Raw genomic sequence first — 21,552 nt, forward strand, 5'->3', positions numbered from 1 at the left:
CCTGTGTTTGTTTCCAAAAGGAAATAAACCCTGTCAGTTTAATATTTCATATACACAAATGACAGCTAATATTAATTGGGACTTACTGAGTCTGGCTTTATGAAACAATACATAATTCAAAGAATATGTCAGAGCTTGAATTGAAATTGAATCTCGAGCCAAAGTAAATTCAATTTGCAACTGACCCCAACAGTGGAAAATAGTGTCTACTAAAACGAGGGCACAGACAGTACTGACCTGGGCAGTGATTTTGGCTGTGGCAGCTGCAGCCGCCACAGCTGCAGCAGGGGGGAGTCCGCCAGGTGTGGTCGGAGTGAGCAGGGGCATGGGGGGGGTGACCGCTTTGCCCACACGCAGGTATTGACCCCCTAGGTCAAAGAGATTCATGGAGGAAACTGCATCCTGGGAGGACTGAGCCTTGTCGTACTCTAACGGGTGGCAGATGGGAAACCAAAGAGATTCAATTAGGGCTGGAACAATTACATATAACTGTGTAACCAACTGTTATGGATGAATACCGCCATGAAAATAAAATAACCGTCATACAGTAAATAAAAAAATTAAAAAATGGCTGAAGACGGGACGGTTGGGAATTTGTGCGTTTGAGTCCGTTTCTGCTGTAACATGGACTCTACACGGTGATTAAACTTTGTTGCTCCTTGCTAAAACAAGAAAGGTGTTGTAGCAAACAAGTCTTTGGTTGCCTAGGCAACGCCCCCCATGCAGTTAGGAGTGGAAAAGAGGAGAAAATGTGCGGCGAATTCCATGACTGTCACAGCCCTAGATTCAATACCTGATTGTCTTATTAGGGAGGCATGTTTAACAGATGCATAATATAGTACTGGCATGAATATTATTATAACATAATTGCTATTACCTGATTATCACCCAAAGTTATGATACCTGCACCATTAAGGGGTTCGTTAAAGAACAAACCCCAATGTGGTAATGCATACGAGTGCCGTAGCCTACTCTGCAAAATGCACAACACATTGTATTACTGTCGGTCACACCATAGCCATCCCGGACAGAACATTAACTAAACTCAGCAAAAGAAGAAACGTCCTCTCACTGTCAACTGCGTTTATTTTCAGCAAACTTAACATGTTCAGATATTTGTATGAACAAAACAAGATTCAACAACTGAAATATAATTCATGCTAGCTAGCTGAATGGAACTGTTTTGATTTGAATGCAACAACACCGGAGAAGCCTGAAGTGAGAAGACTGCCCGAATGGAAATGAAATGACTTGAAATAGTGAAGATTTTCTACTCTGGGCCTACGCGCCATTGGTGGCATCACCCAAGTGGGTGCTACACAAATATTAGTGGAAGAGTAGCTAGCTATCTACAAAGCCCAATGCACGGAGTTCTCAGTCAGTCTCTGACTTTTAGATGAACTGTCTTCAAAGTAATGACTCGGGACATCAGGTTTGATATGAAAGCTTATTTTAGTAATAATACTTGTTCACGTTACATCCATCCACCACAGACTGTCCAGGAGTTGGCGGATGCTTTAGTCCAGGTCTGGGAGGAGATCCCTCAGGAGACCACCTCATCAGGAGCATGCCCAGGCGTTGTAGGGAGGTCATACAGGCACACTACTGAGCCTCATTTTGACTTGTTTTAAGGATATTACATCAAAGTTGGATCAGCCTATAGTGTGGTTTTCCACTTTAATTTTGAGTGTGACTCCAAATCCAGACCTCCATGGGTTGATAAATTTGATTTCCATTGATCATTTATGTGTGATTTTGTTGTCAGCACATTCAACTATGTAAAGAAAAAAGTATTTAATAAGAATATTTAATTCATTCAGATCTAGGATGTGTTATTTTAGTTATTTAGTCAGCCACAAAATTGTGCAAGTTCTCCCACTTAAAAAGATGAGGCCTGTAATTTTCATCATAGGTACACTTCAACTATGACAGAAGAAAATGGAGAAAAAAAATCCAGAAAATCACATTGTAGGATTTTTAATTAATTAATTTGCAAATTATGGTGGAAAATAAGTATTTGGTCACTTACAAACAAGCAAGATTTCTGGCACTCACAGACCTGTAACTTACTTCTTCTTTAAGAGGCTCCTCTGTCCTCCACTCATTACCTGTATTAATGGCACCTGTTTGAAGTTATCAGTATAAAAGACACCTGTCCACAACCTCAAACAAAACTGTAGACCTGCACCAGGCTGGGAAGACAATCTGCAATAGGTAAGCAGCTTGGTTTGAAGAAATCAACTGTGGGAGCAATTATTAGGAAATGGAAGACATACAAGACCACTGATAATCTCCCTCGATCTGGGGCTCCACGCAAGATCTCACCCCGTGGGGTCAAAATTATCACAAGAACGGTGAGCAAAAATCCCAGGACCACACGGGGGGACCTAGTGAATGACCTGCAGAGAGCTGGGACCAAAGTAACAAAGCCTACCATCAGTAACACACTACGCCGCCAGGGACTCAAATCCTGCAGTGCTAGACGTGTCCCCCTGCTTAAGCCAGTACATGTCCAGGCCCGTCTGAAGTTTGCTAGAGAGCATTTGGATGATCCAGAAGAAGATTGGGAGAATGCATTATGGTCAGATGAAACCAAAATAGAACTCTTTGGTAAAAACTCAACTCGTCGTGTTTGGAGGACAAAGAATGCTGAGTTGCATCCAAAGAACACCATACCTACTGTGAAGCACGGGGGTGGAAACATCATGCTTTGGGGCTGTTTTTCTGCAAAGGGACCAGGACGACTGATCCGTGTAAAGGAAAGAATGAATGGGGTCATGTATCGTGAGATTTTGAGTGAAAACCTCCTTCCACCAGCAAGGGCATTGAAGATGAAACGTGGCTGGGTCTTTCAGCATGACAATGATCCCAAACACACCGCCCGGGCAACGAAGGAGTGGCTTCATAAGAAGCATTTCAAGGTCCTGGAGTGGCCTAGCCAGTCTCCAGATCTCAACCCCATAGAAAATCTTTGGAGGGAGTTGAAAGGTTGTGTTGCCCAGCAACAGCCCCAAAACATCACTGCTCTAGAGGAGATCTGCATGGAAGGAATGGGCCAAAATACCAGCAACAGTGTGTGAAAACCTTGTGAAGACTTACAGAAAATGTTTGACCTCTGTCATTGCCAACAAAGGGTATATAACAAAGTATTGAGAAACTTTTGTTATTGACCAAATACTTATTTTCCACCATAATTTGCAAATAAATTCATAAAAAATCCTACAATGTGATTTTCTGGATTTTCTTTTCTCATTTTGTCTGTCATAGCTGAAGTGTACCTATGATGGAAATTACAGGCCTCTCTCATATTTTTAAGTGGGAGAACTTGCACAATTGGTGGCTGACTAAATACTTTTTTGCCCCACTGTAGCTCAAGTTGGGAGGGTTCACACCTAGTTCGGCTATTAGACAATTATTTAGTAAAGGTTGACTAGTCTATTGTTCAGCTAATAGCCCATCCTGCTACTCGTGTGAAAAACTAATAATAATACTTTTCCCCTTTCCACATGTTAAAGATTCCAATTGATAAAGTGTTTTAACCACAATCAGACCCAACCCCAATTAATACATTTGGGCACAGTCGATTGTGTGCTGGACTTCGGGCTAGATTGTTGAGGGTTCGAAACCTGCTCCCTGCTTGTTTCATTATATTATTACGCTGGTCTAAGACAAATAGCCTGGATTGTTACTCCCATCTCATTCCCCACCCTCTTCCACGTGTCATTCTGCACGCTTGTGGGTGTGCTGGCAGGATGTACTGTTTTTTATTCTGTATATATGAATTACAAATCAGCCTTTACTTAAATAGTTACAATGTGTAATCATTGATGTCTCAGGAGCAGGAGTGGTAAACACTGTTGAAGTGTATAATGAATGAGTTTGATACACCTAGTATTGGATATGGCTGAATTTTCTTTTGCTAAATAGCGATTTTCGTAAATTTACTTTTTGACAACAAAAATATGCACAATTGTTTATCTCTTCGACTTCTGTAACCGTAATAGCCTTGGTTTCATGCATGTTAACATTAGAAGCCTCCTCCCTAAGTTTGTTCTATTCACTGCTTTAGCACACTCTGCCAACCAGGATGTTCTAGCTGTGTCTGAATCCTGGCTTAGGAAGACCACCAAAAATTCAGAAATTTTAATTCCAAACTACAACATTTTCAGACAAGATAGAACTGCCAAAGGGGGCGGTGTTGCAATCTACTGCAGAGTTCTGTCCTACTATCCAGGTCTGACCCAAACAATTTGAACTTCTACTTTTAAAAATCCACCTCTCTAAAAACAAGTCTCTCACCGTTGCCGCCTGCTAGACCACCCTCTGCCCCCAGCTGTGCTCTGGACACCATATGTGAACTCATTGCCCCCCATCTATCTTCAGAGCTCGTGCTGCTAGGCGACCTAAACTGGAACATGCTTAACACCCCAGCCATCCTACAATCTAAACTTGATGCCCTCAATCTCACACAAATTATCAATGAACCTACCAGGTACCTCCCCAAAGCCTTAAACACGGGCACCCTCATAGATATCATCCTAACCAACTTGCCCTCTAAATACACCTCTGCTGTCTTCAACCAAGATCTCAGCGATCACTGCCTCATTGCCTGCATCCGTAATGGGTCAGCGGTCAAACGACCTCCACTCATCACTGTAAAACGCTCCCTGAAACACTTCAGCGAGCAGGCCTTTCTAATCGACCTGGCCGGGGTATCCTGGAAGGATATTGATCTCATCCCGTCAGTAGAGGATGCCTGGATATTTTTTTTAAATGCCTTCCTAACCATCTTAAATAAACATGCCCCATTCAAGAAATTTAGAACCTGGAACAGATATAGCCCTTGGTTCTCCCCAGACCTGACTGCCCTTAACCAACACAAAAACACCCTATGGCGTTCTGCATTAGCATCGAACAGCCCCCGTGATATACAGCTGTTCAGGGAAGCTAGAAACCATTATACACAGGCAGTTAGAAAAGCCAAGGCTAGCTTTTTCAAGCAGAAATTTGCTTCCTGCAACACTGTCAAAAAAGTTCTGGGACACTGTAAAGTCCATGGAGAATAAGAACACCTCCTCCCAGCTGCCCACTGCACTGAAGATAGGAAACACTGTCACCACTGATAAATCCACCATAATTGAGAATTTCAATAAGCATTTTTCTACAGCTGGCCATGCTTTCCACCTGGCTACTCCTACCCCGGTCAACAGCACTGCACCCACAACAGCAACTCGCCCAAGCCTTCCCCATTTCTCCTTCTCCCAAATCCATTCACCTGATGTTCTGAAAGAGCTGCAAAATCTGGACCCCTACAAATCAGCCGGGCTAGACAATCTGGACCCTTTCTTTCTAAAATGATCTGCCGAAATTGTTGCCAGCCCTATTACTAGCCTGTTCAACCTCTCTTTCGTGTCGTCTGAGATTCCCAAAGATTGGAAAGCAGCTGCGGTCATCCCCCTCTTCAAAGGGGGGGACACTCTTGACCCAAACTGCTACAGACCTATATCTATCCTACCATGCCTTTCTAAGGTCTTCGAAAGCCAAGTCAACAAACAGATTACCGACCATTTCGAATCTCACCATACCTTCTCTGCTATGCAATCTGGTTTCAGAGCTGGTCATGGGTGCACCTCAGCCACGCTCAAGGTCCTAAACGATATCTTAACCGCCATCGATAAGAAACAATACTGTGCAGCCGTATTCATTGATCTGGCCAAGGCTTTCGACTCTGTCAATCACCACATCCTCATCGGCAGCCTCGACAGCCTTGGTTTCTCAAATGATTGCCTCGCCTGGTTCACCAACTACTTCTCTGATAGAGTTCAGTGTGTCAAATCGGAGGGTCTGCTGTCCGGACCTCTGGCAGTCTCTATGGGGGTGCCACAGGGTTCAATTCTTGGACCGACTCTCTTCTCTGTATACATCAATGAGGTCGCTCTTGCTGCTGGTGAGTCTCTGATCCACCTCTACGCAGACGACACCATTCTGTATACTTCCGGCCCTTCTTTGGACACTGTGTTAACAACCCTCCAGGCAAGCTTCAATGCCATACAACTCTCCTTCCGTGGCCTCCAATTGCTCTTAAATACAAGTAAAACTAAATGCATGCTCTTCAACCGATCGCTACCTGCACCTACCCGCCTGTCCAACATCACTACTCTGGACGGCTCTGACTTAGAATACGTGGACAACTACAAATACTTAGGTGTCTGGTTAGACTGTAAACTCTCCTTCCAGACCCATATCAAACATCTCCAATCCAAAGTTAAATCTAGAATTGGCTTCCTATTTCGCAACAAAGCATCCTTCACTCATGTTGCCAAACATACCCTTGTAAAACTGACCATCCTACCAATCCTCGACTTTGGCGATGTCATTTACAAAATAGCCTCCAATATCCTACTCAACAAATTGGATGCAGTCTATCACAGTGCAATCCGTTTTGTCACCAAAGCCCCATATACTACCCACCATTGCGACCTGTACGCTCTCGTTGGCTGGCCCTCGCTTCATACTCGTCGCCAAACCCACTGGCTCCATGTCATCTACAAGACCCTGCTAGGTAAAGTCCCCCCTTATCTCAGCTCGCTGGTCACCATAACATCTCCCACCTGTAGCACACGCTCCAGCAGGTATATCTCTCTAGTCACCCCCAAAACCAATTCTTTCTTTGGCCGCCTCTCCTTCCAGTTCTCTGCTGCCAATGACTGGAATGAACTACAAAAATCTCTGAAACTGGAAACACTTATCTCCCTCACTAGCTTTAAGCACCAACTGTCAGAGCATCTTACAGATTACTGCACCTGTACATAGCCCACCTATAATTTAGCCCAAACAACTACCTCTTTCCCAACTGTATTTAATTTATTTATTTATTTTGCTCCTTTGCACCCCATTATTTTTATTTCTACTTTGCACATTCTTCCATTGCAAAACTACCATTCCAGTGTTTTACTTGCTATATTGTATTTACTTTGCCACCATGGCCTTTTTTGCCTTTACCTCCCTTCTCACCTCATTTGCTCACATTAGATATAGACTTGTTTATACTGTATTATTGACTGTATGTTTGTTTTACTCCATGTGTAACTCTGTGTCGTTGTATCTGTCGAACTGCTTTGCTTTATCTTGGCCAGGTCGCAATTGTAAATGAGAACTTGTTCTCAACTTGCCTACCTGTTTAAATAAAGGTGAAATAAATAAAAAACATTAACTAACACATTCCTCTCAATTGTGAATGTTTTGCTTGACTCATAACTACTTACATCTGCTTCCCCCGTAATGTTTTGTCAGCCATCTTTGCTGAAGTCACCAGGAACGGGTGGCCCGTGTCAAATTCGTCATTGGAACCACTCGATATGATGGCAATATAAAAACCTTGGGACCCAAATGCATAATGAGTGCTCTAACTCCCCCCTGTGGTGGTCTGCAGCAATGAAGCCGGGACGCTGGGTACCTCTAAGTCCTGCGGGGTAAACTTGCAACATTTTAAAGGAGAAACCACTGTAGTTATTCCCTTCCCTAGTTATTGATTGCAAGGCAATCAAACAAGTGAAATGCCTGTAAAGGGACAAAGTAGAGTCGCAATTCAACGGCTCAGACACGAGACGTATGTGGCAGGGTCTACAGGCAATTACACACTGCAAAAAGAAAACCAGCAATATCACGTACACCGACGTCTTGCATCCTGGTCTTTCTGACAGGCCGCCCCCAGGTGGTGTAGGTAGGAAACAACACCTCCACTTCACTGACCCTCAACGCTGGGTCCTCACAAGGGTGTGTGCTCAGCCCCCTCCTGTACTCTCTGTTCACCCATGACTACGTGGCCATGCACGCCTCCAACTCAATCTCAAGTTTGCAGACGACACAACAGTAGTGGGCTTGATAACCAACATCGATGAGACAGGGAGGAGGTGAGGGCCCTCGGAGTGTGGTGTCAGGAAAACAAGCTCTCACTCAACGTCAACAAAACAAAGGAGATGTGTGGACTTCAGGAAACAGCAAAGGTAGCACCCCCCTATCCACATCGACGGGACAGTAGTGGAGAAGGTGGAACGTTTTAAGTTCCTTGGCGTACACATCACAGACAAACTAGAATGATCCACTCACACAGACAGAGTCGTGAAGAATGCGCAACAGCGCCTCTTCAACCTCAGGAGGCTGAAGAAATTTGGCCTGTCACCAAAAACCTTCACAAACTTTTACAGACGCTCAATTGAGAGCATCCTGACAGGCTCAATCACCGCCTGGTACGGCAACTGCCACCACCCATCAACCGCAAATCTCTCCAGAGGGTGGTGCGGTCTGTACAACGCATCACCGGGTGCAAACTACCTACACTCCTAGACTCCAAAAGGCACCCGATGTCACAGGAATGCCAAAAAGATCATAAAGGACAACCACCACCCGAGCCACTGCCTGTTCACCCCGCTATAATCCAGAATGTGAGGTCAGTACAGGTGCATCAAAGCTGGGACCGAGAGACTGAAAAACAGCTTCTATCTCAAGGCTATACAGCCATCACTAACACAGAGAGGCTGCTGCCTACATAGACTCAAATCATTGGCCACTTTAAATAATGCCACTTTAATAATGTCTACATATCTTACATTACTCATCTCAAATGTATATAGTGTATTTTATAGCATCTTGCCTGTGCTGCTCGGCCATCGCTCATCCATCTATTTATATGTACATATTCTTATACCATCCCAATATATTTGTGGGTATAATGTAGTTGTTGTGGAATTGTTAGATTACTTGTTAGATATTATTGCAGTCGGAACTAGAAGCTCAAGCATTTCGCTATTACCATCTGCTAACCATGTGTATGTGACCAATAACATTTGATTTGGATTTAATTTGAGAGATCCTTGATGAAAACCTGCTCCAGGGTGCTCAGAACCTCAGACTGGGGCAAAGGTTAACCTTCCAACAGGACAACGACCCTAAGCACACAGCCAGGACAACGCACGAGTGGCTTCGGGATAAGTCTCTCAATGTTCTTGTGTGGCCCTGCCAGAGCCCGGACTTGAACCCGATCAAACATCTCTGGAGAGACCTGAAAATAGCTGTGCAGTAATGCTCCCCATCCAACCTGACAGAACTTGAGAGGATCTGCAGAGAATGGGTGAAACTCCCCAAATACAGGTGTGCCAAGCTTGTAGCGTCATACCCAAGAAGACTTGAGGCTGTAATCGCTGCCAGTGGTACTTCAAAGTACTGAGTAAAGAAAGGGTCTGAATAATTATCATTATTTTTTTTAAATACATTTACAAAAATGTTCTAAAAACCTGTTTTTGCTTTATCATTATGGGGAATTGTGTGTAGACTGAAGCTGTAACTTAACAAAATGTGGAAAAGATCAGAGGACCAAACGCTCTGAAATAATACTAAACCAAAAAAATATATATCTTTGTTGATTTAACTGCATTATTTTATTTGTTTCAAGGGGGTTAGTTTGCAACCAATTTGACGTCGCAGTCTGGAGATGTTTTCCTCACCAATAAAGCCGTAGCTCTTGTGTTTCCCTGTAGTGGGGTCTCTTGCTAGAGTGCATGACTTGATCCGGCCGAACGCCTCAAACACACTCTTGATGTCCTCGTCCGAGAGGTCGGGGTGCACAGACGCCACGTATATTCGGTTGAAGGCGCGTGCCTCTTCTGCCAGCTGGTCAATGATCGGCTGGGCCTGTCCGATGTTGCTCGGTCGTCCCACCTTAAAGTGTGATGCGTTAAAATAGTGTAGTCATGGCATTGAGCAAAAAAATCTAGTTACTCTTTAAAAATTGACAGCAGAGCTCACCTTAATGTTTCTCCCTCCCAGCATAACGGAGTTCATCTGCTCAAGGGATAGCTGGGCTGCCTCAGGCACCTCATACTCCACAAACGCAAAACCCTGAGGGACAGGGGAACAACAAAAAAGTCAGGCTTCAACCTGAAGCAGGGAGACTGGTCTTTGCAAAAGGGATTTACCTGTTTGGGAAACAATGGCTATACACTCTGAAGAAACTTCAGCTAGGACTAAAATTAAAATACATTTGTTAGGGTTTATTTATTTGAACCTTTTTGGGATAGGGGGCAGCATTTTACTTTTGGATGAATAGCGTGCCCAGAGTGAACTGCCTTCTACTCTGTCCCAGATGCTAATATATGCATAGTATTATTAGTATTGGATAGAAAACACTGAAGTTTCTAAAACTGTTTGAATGATGTCTGTGAGTATAACAGCACTCATATGGCTGGCGAAAACCTGAGAAAAATCCAACCAGGAAGTGGGAAATATGAGGTTTGTAGTTTTTCAAAGCTTGGCCTACCGAATACAGTGTCTATGGGGTCAAGTTGCACTTCCTAAGGCTTCCACTTGATGTCAACCGCCTTTAGAAACTTGTTTCAGGCTTCTGCTATGAAGGAGGGGGGAATGGAAGCTGAATGAGTCATGGGTCTGGCAGAGTGTCTCAGGCTCGTGACGCGCGCTCCTGACAGAGTTAGGTCTCGTTCCAGTGCTTTACTTCAGACAATGAAATTCTCCGGTAGGAACAGTATTGATGATTTATGTTAAAAACATCCTAAAGATTGATTCCATACATCGTTTGACTTGTTTCTACGACCTGTAATGGAACTTTGAGTTTTTGTCTGGACGAAGAGCTCGCGCCTCATGAAGATGGATTACTGGGCTGAACACGCTAACAACAAGTGGCTATTTGGACATAAATGATGGACTTTATGGAACAAATCAGTAATTTATTGTCGAACTGGGATTCCTAGGAGTGCCTTCTGATGAATATCATCAAAGGTAAGTGAATATTTATAGTGTTATTTCTAACTTCTGTTGACTCTAACATGGCGGATATCTCTCTGGCTGGATTGGGCTCTCAGCACCGTTCTCAAATTATGCTTTTTCCATAAAGTTTTTTTAAAAATCTGACACAGCGGTTGCATTAAGGAGAAGTCCATCTTTAATTCTGTGAATAACACTTGTATCTTTTATCAATGTTTATTATGAGTATTTCTGCAAAATCACCGGATGTTTTGGAAGCAAAACATTACTGCACGTAACGCGCCAATGTAAACAGATTTTTTTATATAAATATGCACATTATCGAACAAAACATACATGTATTGTGTAACATGATGTCCTATGAGTGTCATGTGATGAAGATCATCAAAGGTTAGTGATGAAGATCATCAAAGGTTAGTGATTAATTTTATCTATATTTCTGCTTTTTGTGACTCCTATCTTTGGCTGGAAAAATGGCTGTGTTTTTTTGACTTGGCTATGACCTAACATAATCATATGTTGTGCTTTCGCTGTAAGAAATTGGACATGATGGGTAGATTAACAAGAAGTTTCTTTCATTTGCTGTATTGGACTTGTTATTGTGTTAAAGTTACATATTTCAAAAAAATATTTTTGAATTTTGCGCCCTGCCTTTTCAGCGGAATGTTGTCAAGGGGTTCCGCTAGCGGAACGCCTGTCCTAGAAAGGTTTTAAGAGGTATGGTAGCTGCAACTACCATCAATACTCGTGGTTAATAACTTACTCCTAATTACAAGAGATTGCTTACAATTATATTGCAGGGCAGGAATATTGATGACTGTAACACACTGCACCAACAACATAAAGGGGAATTCCACCGCTTTTCAACCAAATTTTCATTATCTCCAGCACAATACGAGTGTCTACATACACCGAGTGTACAAAACATTATGAGCAACTGTTATTGAGAGAATGATCAGATGAAAGCTATGATGTCACTAAGCTTATTGATGTCACTTGTTAAATCCAATTTGATCCGTGTAGATGAAGGGGAGGAGACAGGTTAAAGGATTTTTAAGCCTTGAGACTTGGACTGTGTATGTGTGCCATTCAGAGGGTGAATGGGCAAGACAAAATATGGTAGTAGGCGCCAGGCGCACCAGTTTGTGTGTCAAGAACTGCAACGCTGCTAGGTTTTTCATGCTCAACAGTTCCCTGTGTGTAGCAGGAATGGTCCACCACTCAAAGGACATCCAGCCAACTTGACACAACTGTGGGAAGCATCGGCATCAACGTGGGCCAGCATCCCTGTGGAACGCTTGAAACATTGTGGAGTCCATTCCCCGACAAATTGAGGCTCTGCTGAGGGCAAAAGGGTATGCAACTCAATATTAGGAAGGTGGTCCTAATGTTTTGTACACTCAGTGTATGTGAAAGCAGCGCATTTCAAGTTTTGTCTAACAAATTTCTAAAGTTAAAAGGTTCTACCCAATGACATCATCAAAAGTTAAACCATTTTAAAAACAATGATTTTCAAACACTGAGATTCGCGGTGACGGTAAGTTCAGATAAAAAAAATAAAAAGACAAATATACATTTGCAAAATACCAGTAAAGTAATACTTGACACCCAACGTCATAACACATTACGACACAGTAATAACAGCTGACATACCTTGTCATAACCTGTTATAATATAATCATAACACTGTCATGATATATTTAGACCTGTTGTGACATATATTGCGTTATTTTATGGCTGTTATGACACCTAAATAAGTGGCAAAACCTACCACACAAGGCATTACATTACACCATAGCCTACATGTCAACTGTATGTTTTAGTTATATAATTATTCTTTAAATTGACCATGTTAAATTATCATTGTAATTGCACACACCTACCCCAATATTCTGTTGCTGATGACTGGGCTGAATGCAGGAGCAGATTTCAGGAGCAGGACGAGACACCCTCTTTTTGATTGATATAAGGGCATGATGATGGTAATAATGCTTTTTGTTAGTGTCATAAAGTGTATTTTCTTATTCCACGTAAAGTGACACAGTATGGTCATAATGAGTCATGAGAGTGTCATAAATTGTTTTATCTACCTACATGTTATTTAAAATATGATGGGAAAAAACAACTAAAGAATGAATTTATGAGAAACTTTCAAACAAAAGGAATCTTCTTGGTAGGGAAAAAACTCATTTGAATAAATATGTATATTGAAACTCTTATGTAGGTGTCATAACCAGCCATAAAATAACGCAATATTTATCACAACAAGTGTAAATATATGGGTCGTGACAGTGTTATGGCAATGTCAGGTTATGACAAGTTATGTCAACTGTTATGACATGGTTATGTCACGGTGTCAGGTAAAGTGTTACCCAAAATAATGCTTTTTATTCATTGATGGAAATACCAGTCGATGTGCTCCAACTTCAAAGGCAAATACACTTCATAGGCTAATAAACCCCAAAGCTGCTTGGAAATTAGTGTGGTGTGTGTCTTTCACGCAAAACATAAGGGACTTCAGCTAGAGTAAGTGTACCCCGACTCAAAATCGGCAAAAATCGTGTTCATTATCCTTGTTTCTAGTGTGCCTGTGAGAGGTGATTCTTTCTCCAAAACAGTAAATACGGCCCAAAGATCACATCCTTCTTGAGGACAAAGTAACGAGGCTGACGTGCATCAAGTTGCTCCAAGGAGTTCAAAAGTTTTGACTTCCCAACAAGAGCAGCTCACTTTGAGCAGGCCAAGGTTGGCCACAAACGCAAGTAAATTAGAGGCAAATTATTGTGTTAGTCAGGCCCAGTCCTAGCAGTTCTGCTGCTACCCTAGGCAAGATCAACATATGCATCATGTATAGTATAAAGATTTGAAATGGATTGATAGACTAGAGTAATGATGTGTATCGTGAGCAATTGGTGCATATCAGTTGAGGTTATTCAGTAGCACTTGGAAACGAAACATCGCTGCCAACTATTCAGATTGGAGAGTTACAATGTTGTCATCACTAGGCAGCCAACTACCTATAGTAGGAAACAGTTGTATCAGTAAGTCATGTATAATCACACGACTCGAGTCACGTGACACGAGTCTAACCCTCACCCTAACCCCACGATAGTTCAAATTACAATAAACATTTACAACATTTACAGCCTAATTTCTATTCTGTTATGATGAACTGTGATGTCACAGAGAATCAGGTTTTAGGACCGTATCTTTTTAATCACTGATTAATCACAGCGCTGTTTTCACATAAGACTCTAGTTTGGTGCTGAAGATAATGAATGAGGTTGAAAAGTGGTGGAATTGCCCATTAATATGGTCAAATTAGAGCCCAACCAATATATGGATATTGGCATGTTAACTATATATCAGCTAATAATATCAGTCAACATCCACTCCCTTATTCTACTGTATTTTCTAATCTGAGCTTCTGGTGAATCAATTTTACAACCAAACAAAAAAAACTGACATATTCATGTGTAGTTGTAGCATGAGGTGTAGATCTGTGGTTATGCATCATGTAAAAAAGACTGTTGTTTAGTCATTTTAAAGAATATACATAGCTCTACTCTTATACTTCCAATATAAAGAATTTTCATGAAGCACTTGCTGTTCTGCCACAAGTGTCATCAGATGCTGCTGCTGCCGCTCTTGCATTCAACCCAACATTACAAAGTAGCGATTGGCTACACTGCTCAGTCTGATCCAACGTTAAGAGCCAATTTCTGAAAACAATTCCTTTTTGGTAGCCTGGTCCTCCTGGCTTCAGAGTCTGGGAGGCCATTTTGATGCTAGTCGGCACGATGAGTCGATAATGAAGTGCTTTTACTGATTAGTTCCCCTCTGTGTCGTTCTCACTCAAAAACCCACATGTAGGGCCCTATTAAATCCACCATGCGGAGAAAGCGGACAGAATCACGGTCCAGATGTTCAAATGGAATTAAACAATATTTTAAAATGTGTTGACGTTAGTAGAAGATCAATAAATTGTATTAAACTTAGTCGAAAAAGTATTGTTTTGCATGATTTTCTCTCAAGACATGAAGAAAAATGTATCAAGGATTAACATTTCCTACAATGTTCTGAAAAAGCAATGGCATGTTAATTCCCCTGTCTGTGTAGTGCTCACTTTTGTCTCTCACTTTGTGTAGCCAGTTAGCAATGCTAATGACAAACGTCTTGTGGGTAGAGAGGAAGGCCTTCAACAAAACCTTCTGAATTAAATGTTAACTGCAAATTAGGCCTACCGGGCAGAATGATATCATGATTATTTGTATCAATCGGGTGGGCATTTTTTTGCAAACTATGCCATCACATGTGCAGTACAGAAACATCGTTAGCCAAACATTCCTCTTGTTAAATGCACAATTAAAGGGGAATTACAAAAAAAAAAATTGTGTGATTTATGCATTGTTATGGACTCATCCAGTTGTAATTTTGAGTCACAAAATAAAAAAGATTTAAGAAATCCCAAACCAGGAAAACTAAAACCGGGAAAACCGATTTTGGGAAAACACAAAGATTTTATAGGGCCCTGCACATGCAGTCACACACAGCGCCCAAACGGCAACCCCTTCCATTACAACGATTACAAAATCCAATCAAAACAGCGAGAGGTCTCAACCCCCCAATAAATGCATGCACTTTTTGAGAGTAGAATATGGATTAATAAGGAAAGGGTGTCCAGACCATTGGGGCACAGCTCCTCTCGCTGTGTCACGTGGTCTGTGCGTCAGCCAGGCTACCGGTTTGGTGCAGCAGTCTACAAATACAGTGCAGTGAAAAAGTATTTGCACCCTTTTTGATTTTCTCTATTTTTTCATACTGAATGTTATCAGATACTCAACCAAAACCTAATATTAGATAAAGGGAACCTGAGTTTACAAATATGTATATATATATTTAAAGTATACTAATTTGATTTATTTAATTAACAAAGTTATGCAACACCCAATTCCCCTGTGTGAAAAAGTTATTGCCCCCTTACACTCAATAACTGGTGGTGCCACCTTTAGCTGCAATGACTGCAACCTCAGACAGATGGCCTGACATTCTCCTGTAGAATTCTCTGATAAAGAGCAGAATTCATGGTTCCTTCTATTAAGGCAAGTCGCCCAGGTCCTGAGGCAGCAATGCATCACACTACCACCACCATGCTTGACCGTTGGTAGGAGGTTCTTAATGTGGAATGCAGTGTTTGGTTTTCACAAAAGATAATGGAGGCCGTCTAAAAAAATTCTACATGAAAATGGATAAAGCAACAAATTTGAAGTTTTGTACAGACCTAATCCCAATTAAGATGTTGTGGCAGGACTTGAAATGAGCAGTACATGCTTGAAAACACAAATGTCGCTGAGTTAAAGCAGTTCTGCATGGATGAGTGGGCCAAAATTCCTCCACAGATACGTGAGACTGTTAAACAACTACATGAAGCATGTGGTTGGAGTCATTGCAGCTAAAGATGGCACAACCAGTTATTGAGTGTAAGGGGGCAATTACTTTTTCAACACAGGGGCATTGGGTGTCGCATACCTTTGTTTATGAAATAAATTAAATAAGTAATAAATATGTAACTGTTGTGTTATTTGTTCACTCAGGTTCCCTTTATTTAATATTATGTTTCGGTTGAAGATCTTATAGCATTCTGTAAATATGCAAAAGTAGAGAAAATTGGAAGGGGGGCAAATACTTTTTCACAGCACTATACATCAACAAGCTGCAAAAGTAGCTTTCAACAGGTTTAAACATTTAGAGACAAGCTTGCTTACCTAGTATTTCAGCAAGCTAGCTAGCAACAAGTTCAATCAGCTGATATACACAAAATGTGTGTATAATAATTAAGCTAATTCTGCCTGTGTCAGAGATTCATGCGAGACCTCAGTAATTCCAGAAATTAGGAACTATGTTTTCATTTTCTGTGGCGGATGCTTAAAATATAACAATTTTTATTCCACGACCTACAAGACAGGTCGGTTGAGGGACGAGCGTTGCACAGGAGTGGCACCACCTGACGGAAGACAATGATATTGGTCGGGCTATAGTTTAAATTATACACAAATGCAATAATAATAAATATCCTTACAACATTGTGGGTAGATACAAAGAACATACAGTAAAGGAATCCCTCATTCAACAGCTGAGTTCAGCTGAGGAAAACAAGTCTGGGATGTTCTAATGTTCAGTTGTGAAATCTCACCTTGTGTTTCATTGTAACAGAGTCCCAGGACATGTCGATGCTCTTGATGGGGCCGAACGGAGCAAAGGCCTGCCGGACCGTGTCCTCTCCCAGCTCGTAGTAAATGGAGCCCACGTACACTCGGCACATGATGGCTAATGCTCGCTGTCTCTGAGCCGCTACCTACAATAGGAGGAAACTGCTTGAATATAGCACTGACTTGCTGTTCCACTGTATATTACAAACACAAACACTGACCAAAGACACACAAGAATTGGAGATCGGTGGAATTGCTTCCTTCAGTTATTGACATTCCATATTGCATGGACTTCACGCCATTGATTGTGTAATTGAATAAAAAAAATAGAGAAAATCATGCAAAGATTCTCTATTTGACACTGGTTTAACAACAAGACATACATGTTTGATAAAAATAACATTTTTTAACATAAGTTTTTAGTTTTTAACATAATAAATTATATAACAGCTTACCGATTGTAAAGGTGAGAGGGGATCGCCAAAGCCCATTGTCAGCGATGCCATCTAAGAGAAAAAGTATACCTTTATACATTTAAGGATAAAGGCCCATCAATGAAAAACTATTCTAAAAAGCAGCATTGAAAGTAATTGAGTCATGTTTTATACTATACCGAACAAAAATAAACGCAACATGTACAGTGTTGGTCCCATGTTTCATGAGCTGAAATAAAAGATCCCAGAAATGCTCAATGCGCACAAAAATATTATTTAAAAAAAATGGCACAAATTTGTTTACATTTCTCCTTTGACAAGAAAATCCATCCACCTGAGAGCTGTGGCATATCAAGAAGCTGATTAAATAGCATGATCATTACACAGGGATACCTTGTGGTGGGGACAATAAAATGCCACCCTAAAATGTGCCGTTTTGTCACACAACACAATACCACAGATGTCTCCGGTTTTGAGGGAGCGTGCAATTGGCATGCTGACTGCAGGAATATCCACCAGAGCTATTGCCAGAGAACTGAATGTTAACTTCTCATACTCCCCAGTGGGTGGGCATCAATACTCATTTCAGGAAAGTAGATGTATGTCGCACGTCACTACTTCCCAGGAGCAGCCATCGAACGTAAACATTTATTTCTTATCAAAATGTGTTTTATGGCAGAAATTCCTTCTGGACAGGTGAACTTTCATATACCTTACTTAATAACACACATGTACTCCATCCATATATATGAATACAATTTTTTAATTACGAGCATAGTTGGCTTAGCCACAGAATAAGTTAGGAACCTTCCCACTAGCCATGGGTGGGCTGGTCATGCCAGGGGATGAGTTTGGATTGGTCTGCCATGTAGCATGATTCTGTCTATAACATGAACTGTTCAGTATGTGTTGACAGTCCTTTGTACCCTGACTTTCTGAAAGATATCACGTTAGCCATTGAGAACTACAAAAGTTTTGCTACTTTTCTCAACAACATTGATTCCCTGAATTTAGCAGCCGCTATCGACAAATCAGTTGGAAAAGTGATGTGCTTCTCTCTGCACACGCCACGGTCAGTGTGAATAGGAGATAATTCCTTGACACAACGCTGGCCAAAAACAAGATGTAGCCACTAACGAAACAGAGTTAAATATTTCCAGTCTGCTGTGAAGTGTTAATCCATGTATACAGACGGTTAAGAGTCTAGCTACATTTTCAGATATAAGTTTAATTTAGTCAGAAAGTATTTTTATTGCAAGTTAAAGTGTACTGTTAGTGAGCTAGCAAACGCTAGCTTGCTGGCTTACTAGCTAACGTTATGTGTATGATCTATGTAGTAATATTATTTCAATCAGAAATCCATTTAAATGTAAATAACAGTAGTGAGGCTAAATGTACAGGGGGAACCAGTACAGAGTCAAAGTGCGCGGGCACAGATTAGTCGAGGTAATTGATGCAATAAGTACATGTAGGTAGAGTTAAAGTGACTATGCATAGATAATAAACACAGAGTAGCAGCAGCATAAGAACAGGGGGAGGGACAATGTAAATTGTCTGGGTAGCCATTTGATTAGCTGTTCAGGAGTCTTATTGCTTGGGGTAGAAGCTGTTTAGAAGACTTTTGGAACTAGACTTGGCGCTGCGGGAGCGCTTGACCGTGCAGTAGCAGAGAGAACTGTCTATGACTAGGGTGGCTGGAGTCTTTGACCATTTTTAGGGCCTTCCTCTGACACCGCCTGGTATAGAGGTCCTGGATGGTAGGAAGCTTGTCGTGCCCTCTTCACGAGTGTCTTGGTGTGTTTGGACCATGATAGTTTGTTGGTGATTAGGACACCAAGGAACTTGAAACTCTCAACCTGCTCCACTACAGCCCCGTCGATGAGAATGGGGGTATGCTCGGTCCTCCTTTTCCTGTAGTCCACAATAATCTCCTTTGTCTTTATCATGTTGAGGGAGAGGTTGTTATCCTGGCACAACATAGCCAAGTCTCTGATCTTCTCCCTATAGGCTGTGTCATCGTTGTCGTGATCAGGCCTACCACTGTTGTGTCGTCGGCAAATGTAATGATGGTGTTGGAGTCATGCCACCTGGCCATGCAGTCATGAGTGAACAGGGAGTACAGGAGGGTGACTGAGCATGCACCCCTGCCGTGTTGAGGATCAGCATTGTGGATGTGTTGTTCCCTACCATTACCACCTGGGGGCGGCCCAGGATCCAGTTGCAGAGGGAGGTGTTTAGTCCCAGGGTCCTTAGCTTAGTGATAAGCTTTGAGGGCATTATGGTGTTGAACGCTGAGCTGTTGTCAATGAATAGCATTCTCACATAGGTGTTCCTTTTGTCCAGGTGAGAAAAAGGCATTTCTGGGACATGGGTGTTGATGTGAGCCATGACCAGCCTTTCAAGCACTTTATAGCTACAAACGTGAGTGCTATGGGACGGTAGTCATTTAGGCAGGTGACCTTAGTGTTCTTGGGAAAAGGCACTATGGTGGTCTGCTTAAAACAAGTTGGTATTACAGACTCGGACAGGGAGAGGTTGAAAATGTCAGTGTAGATACTTGCTATTTGGTCAGCGCATGGCACTTAACCAGCATGGCTACCACAGCATTCTGCAGCGATACAGTCTCCCATCTGGTTTGCACTTAGTGGGACTATAATTTGTTATTCCATCAGGAAAATTACCCAAAACACACCTCCAGGCTGTGTAAGGGCTATTTGACCAAGAAGGAGAGTAATGGAGTGCTGCATCAGATGACCTGGCCTCTACAATCACCCAACCTCAACCCAATTGAGACGGTTTTGGATAAGTTGGACCGCAGAGTGAAGGAAAAGCAGCCAACAAGTGCTTAGCATATATGGGAACTCCAAGACTGTTGGAAAAGCATTCCCCATGAAGCTGGTTGAGAGAATGCCAAGAGTGTGCAAAGCTGTCATCAAGGCAAAGGGTGGCTACTTTGAAGAATCTAAAATATATTTTGATTTGTTTAACAATTTTTTGGTTACTTCATAATTCCATATGTGTTATTTCATTGTTTTGATGTCTTCACTATTATTCTACAATATATCAAATGGTAAAAATAAAATAAAACCTTGCATGAGTAGGTGTGTACAAACTTTTGACTGGTACTGTATATTAAATCCAATTTGTTTTGGTCAGCACATGGTTAGCAGATGTTATTGCAAGTGTAGCGAAATACTTATATCTGATATTAGCTATGCTGTGTCTGATTTTGCTTTCCCTGTACAACACAACTATTCTGGCTTCAGACATGGTAAAAAGCCATGCGGCCACAGTAGTGAAGGTTGGGCGATCCCAGATCAGAAATGCAAATGAAAACCTACAACTACAACAGAGAATCTGACAAAATAAGTATCCCCAGATATCTGTACCCATTACCTCCGTACCAGGTTCTTTATTCCCAGTGAGGACATTGAAAGAAACATAAGTCACTGTAGTCTGAAGCAAGTGCCTGGCACCATGAAGTTGCATTGCATCAAAACCGTCAACGTAGTGGCAACCAGAAACCTCTGTTGCTTCTTGGATTCTTGTCTCCATGGGATTGGAGTCTGTGAGAATGGATGATATTTTGCGCAATGGAGAAAGGTGAAACTTCCCAGTCTGCGTGGTACGTAACACATTGCTTACATTATGCAAATCACGTGTTTTTTTGTTTCCATACCAGACCTTTGTAAGATGCCAGAGACCAGATGTACCAGAGACTAGGTGTACCTGATGTACCAGCGGCCAGATGTAACAGAGACCCGATGTATCACTGGCCAGACATACCAGCGGCCACACATACCAAAGACCAGATAACAGTGACCAGAGTATTGAGTGTGGTAGTGGTGAAGAGATCTAATAATGTCATCAAGCCAGAGAAAATGCTGTAAGTGAAAATATGGTATGCAATCTAACACACACACACACACACATCACATTTTGACTGACATGTAGATGTTGTTGCTAGGTGGACTTTTATTCCTGTAACTACACATGTAGATGTTGCTGCTAGGTGGACTTTTATTCCTGTAACTACACATGTAGATGTTGCTGATAGGTGGACTTTTATTCCTGTAACTACACATGTGAAGCAGCAAGAAAATCAGATTTAAATATATATCAAACCATTT

The 21,552-nt window shown here is 41.7% G+C and overlaps 1 protein-coding gene across 1 annotated transcript in view; it reads right to left on the reverse strand.

Annotated features, from left to right (window-relative positions):
• The window catches only part of puf60a (poly-U binding splicing factor a), a 62,344-nt gene that overhangs the window by 13,323 nt on the left and 27,469 nt on the right, over positions 1 to 21,552 (reverse strand). The window contains exons 4-8 of the mRNA XM_029642269.2: positions 17,444 to 17,494; positions 16,973 to 17,134; positions 9,805 to 9,897; positions 9,504 to 9,717; positions 238 to 428 (exon numbers count right to left, since the gene is read on the reverse strand). Of these exons, the coding sequence (XP_029498129.1) occupies positions 238 to 428; positions 9,504 to 9,717; positions 9,805 to 9,897; positions 16,973 to 17,134; positions 17,444 to 17,494 (711 nt within the window). The remainder of the gene's footprint in view (positions 1 to 237; positions 429 to 9,503; positions 9,718 to 9,804; positions 9,898 to 16,972; positions 17,135 to 17,443; positions 17,495 to 21,552) is intronic.

The sequence above is a fragment of the Oncorhynchus nerka genome, linkage group LG9b (assembly GCF_034236695.1).
Source record: "Oncorhynchus nerka isolate Pitt River linkage group LG9b, Oner_Uvic_2.0, whole genome shotgun sequence".
Lineage (NCBI taxonomy): Eukaryota > Metazoa > Chordata > Actinopteri > Salmoniformes > Salmonidae > Oncorhynchus > Oncorhynchus nerka.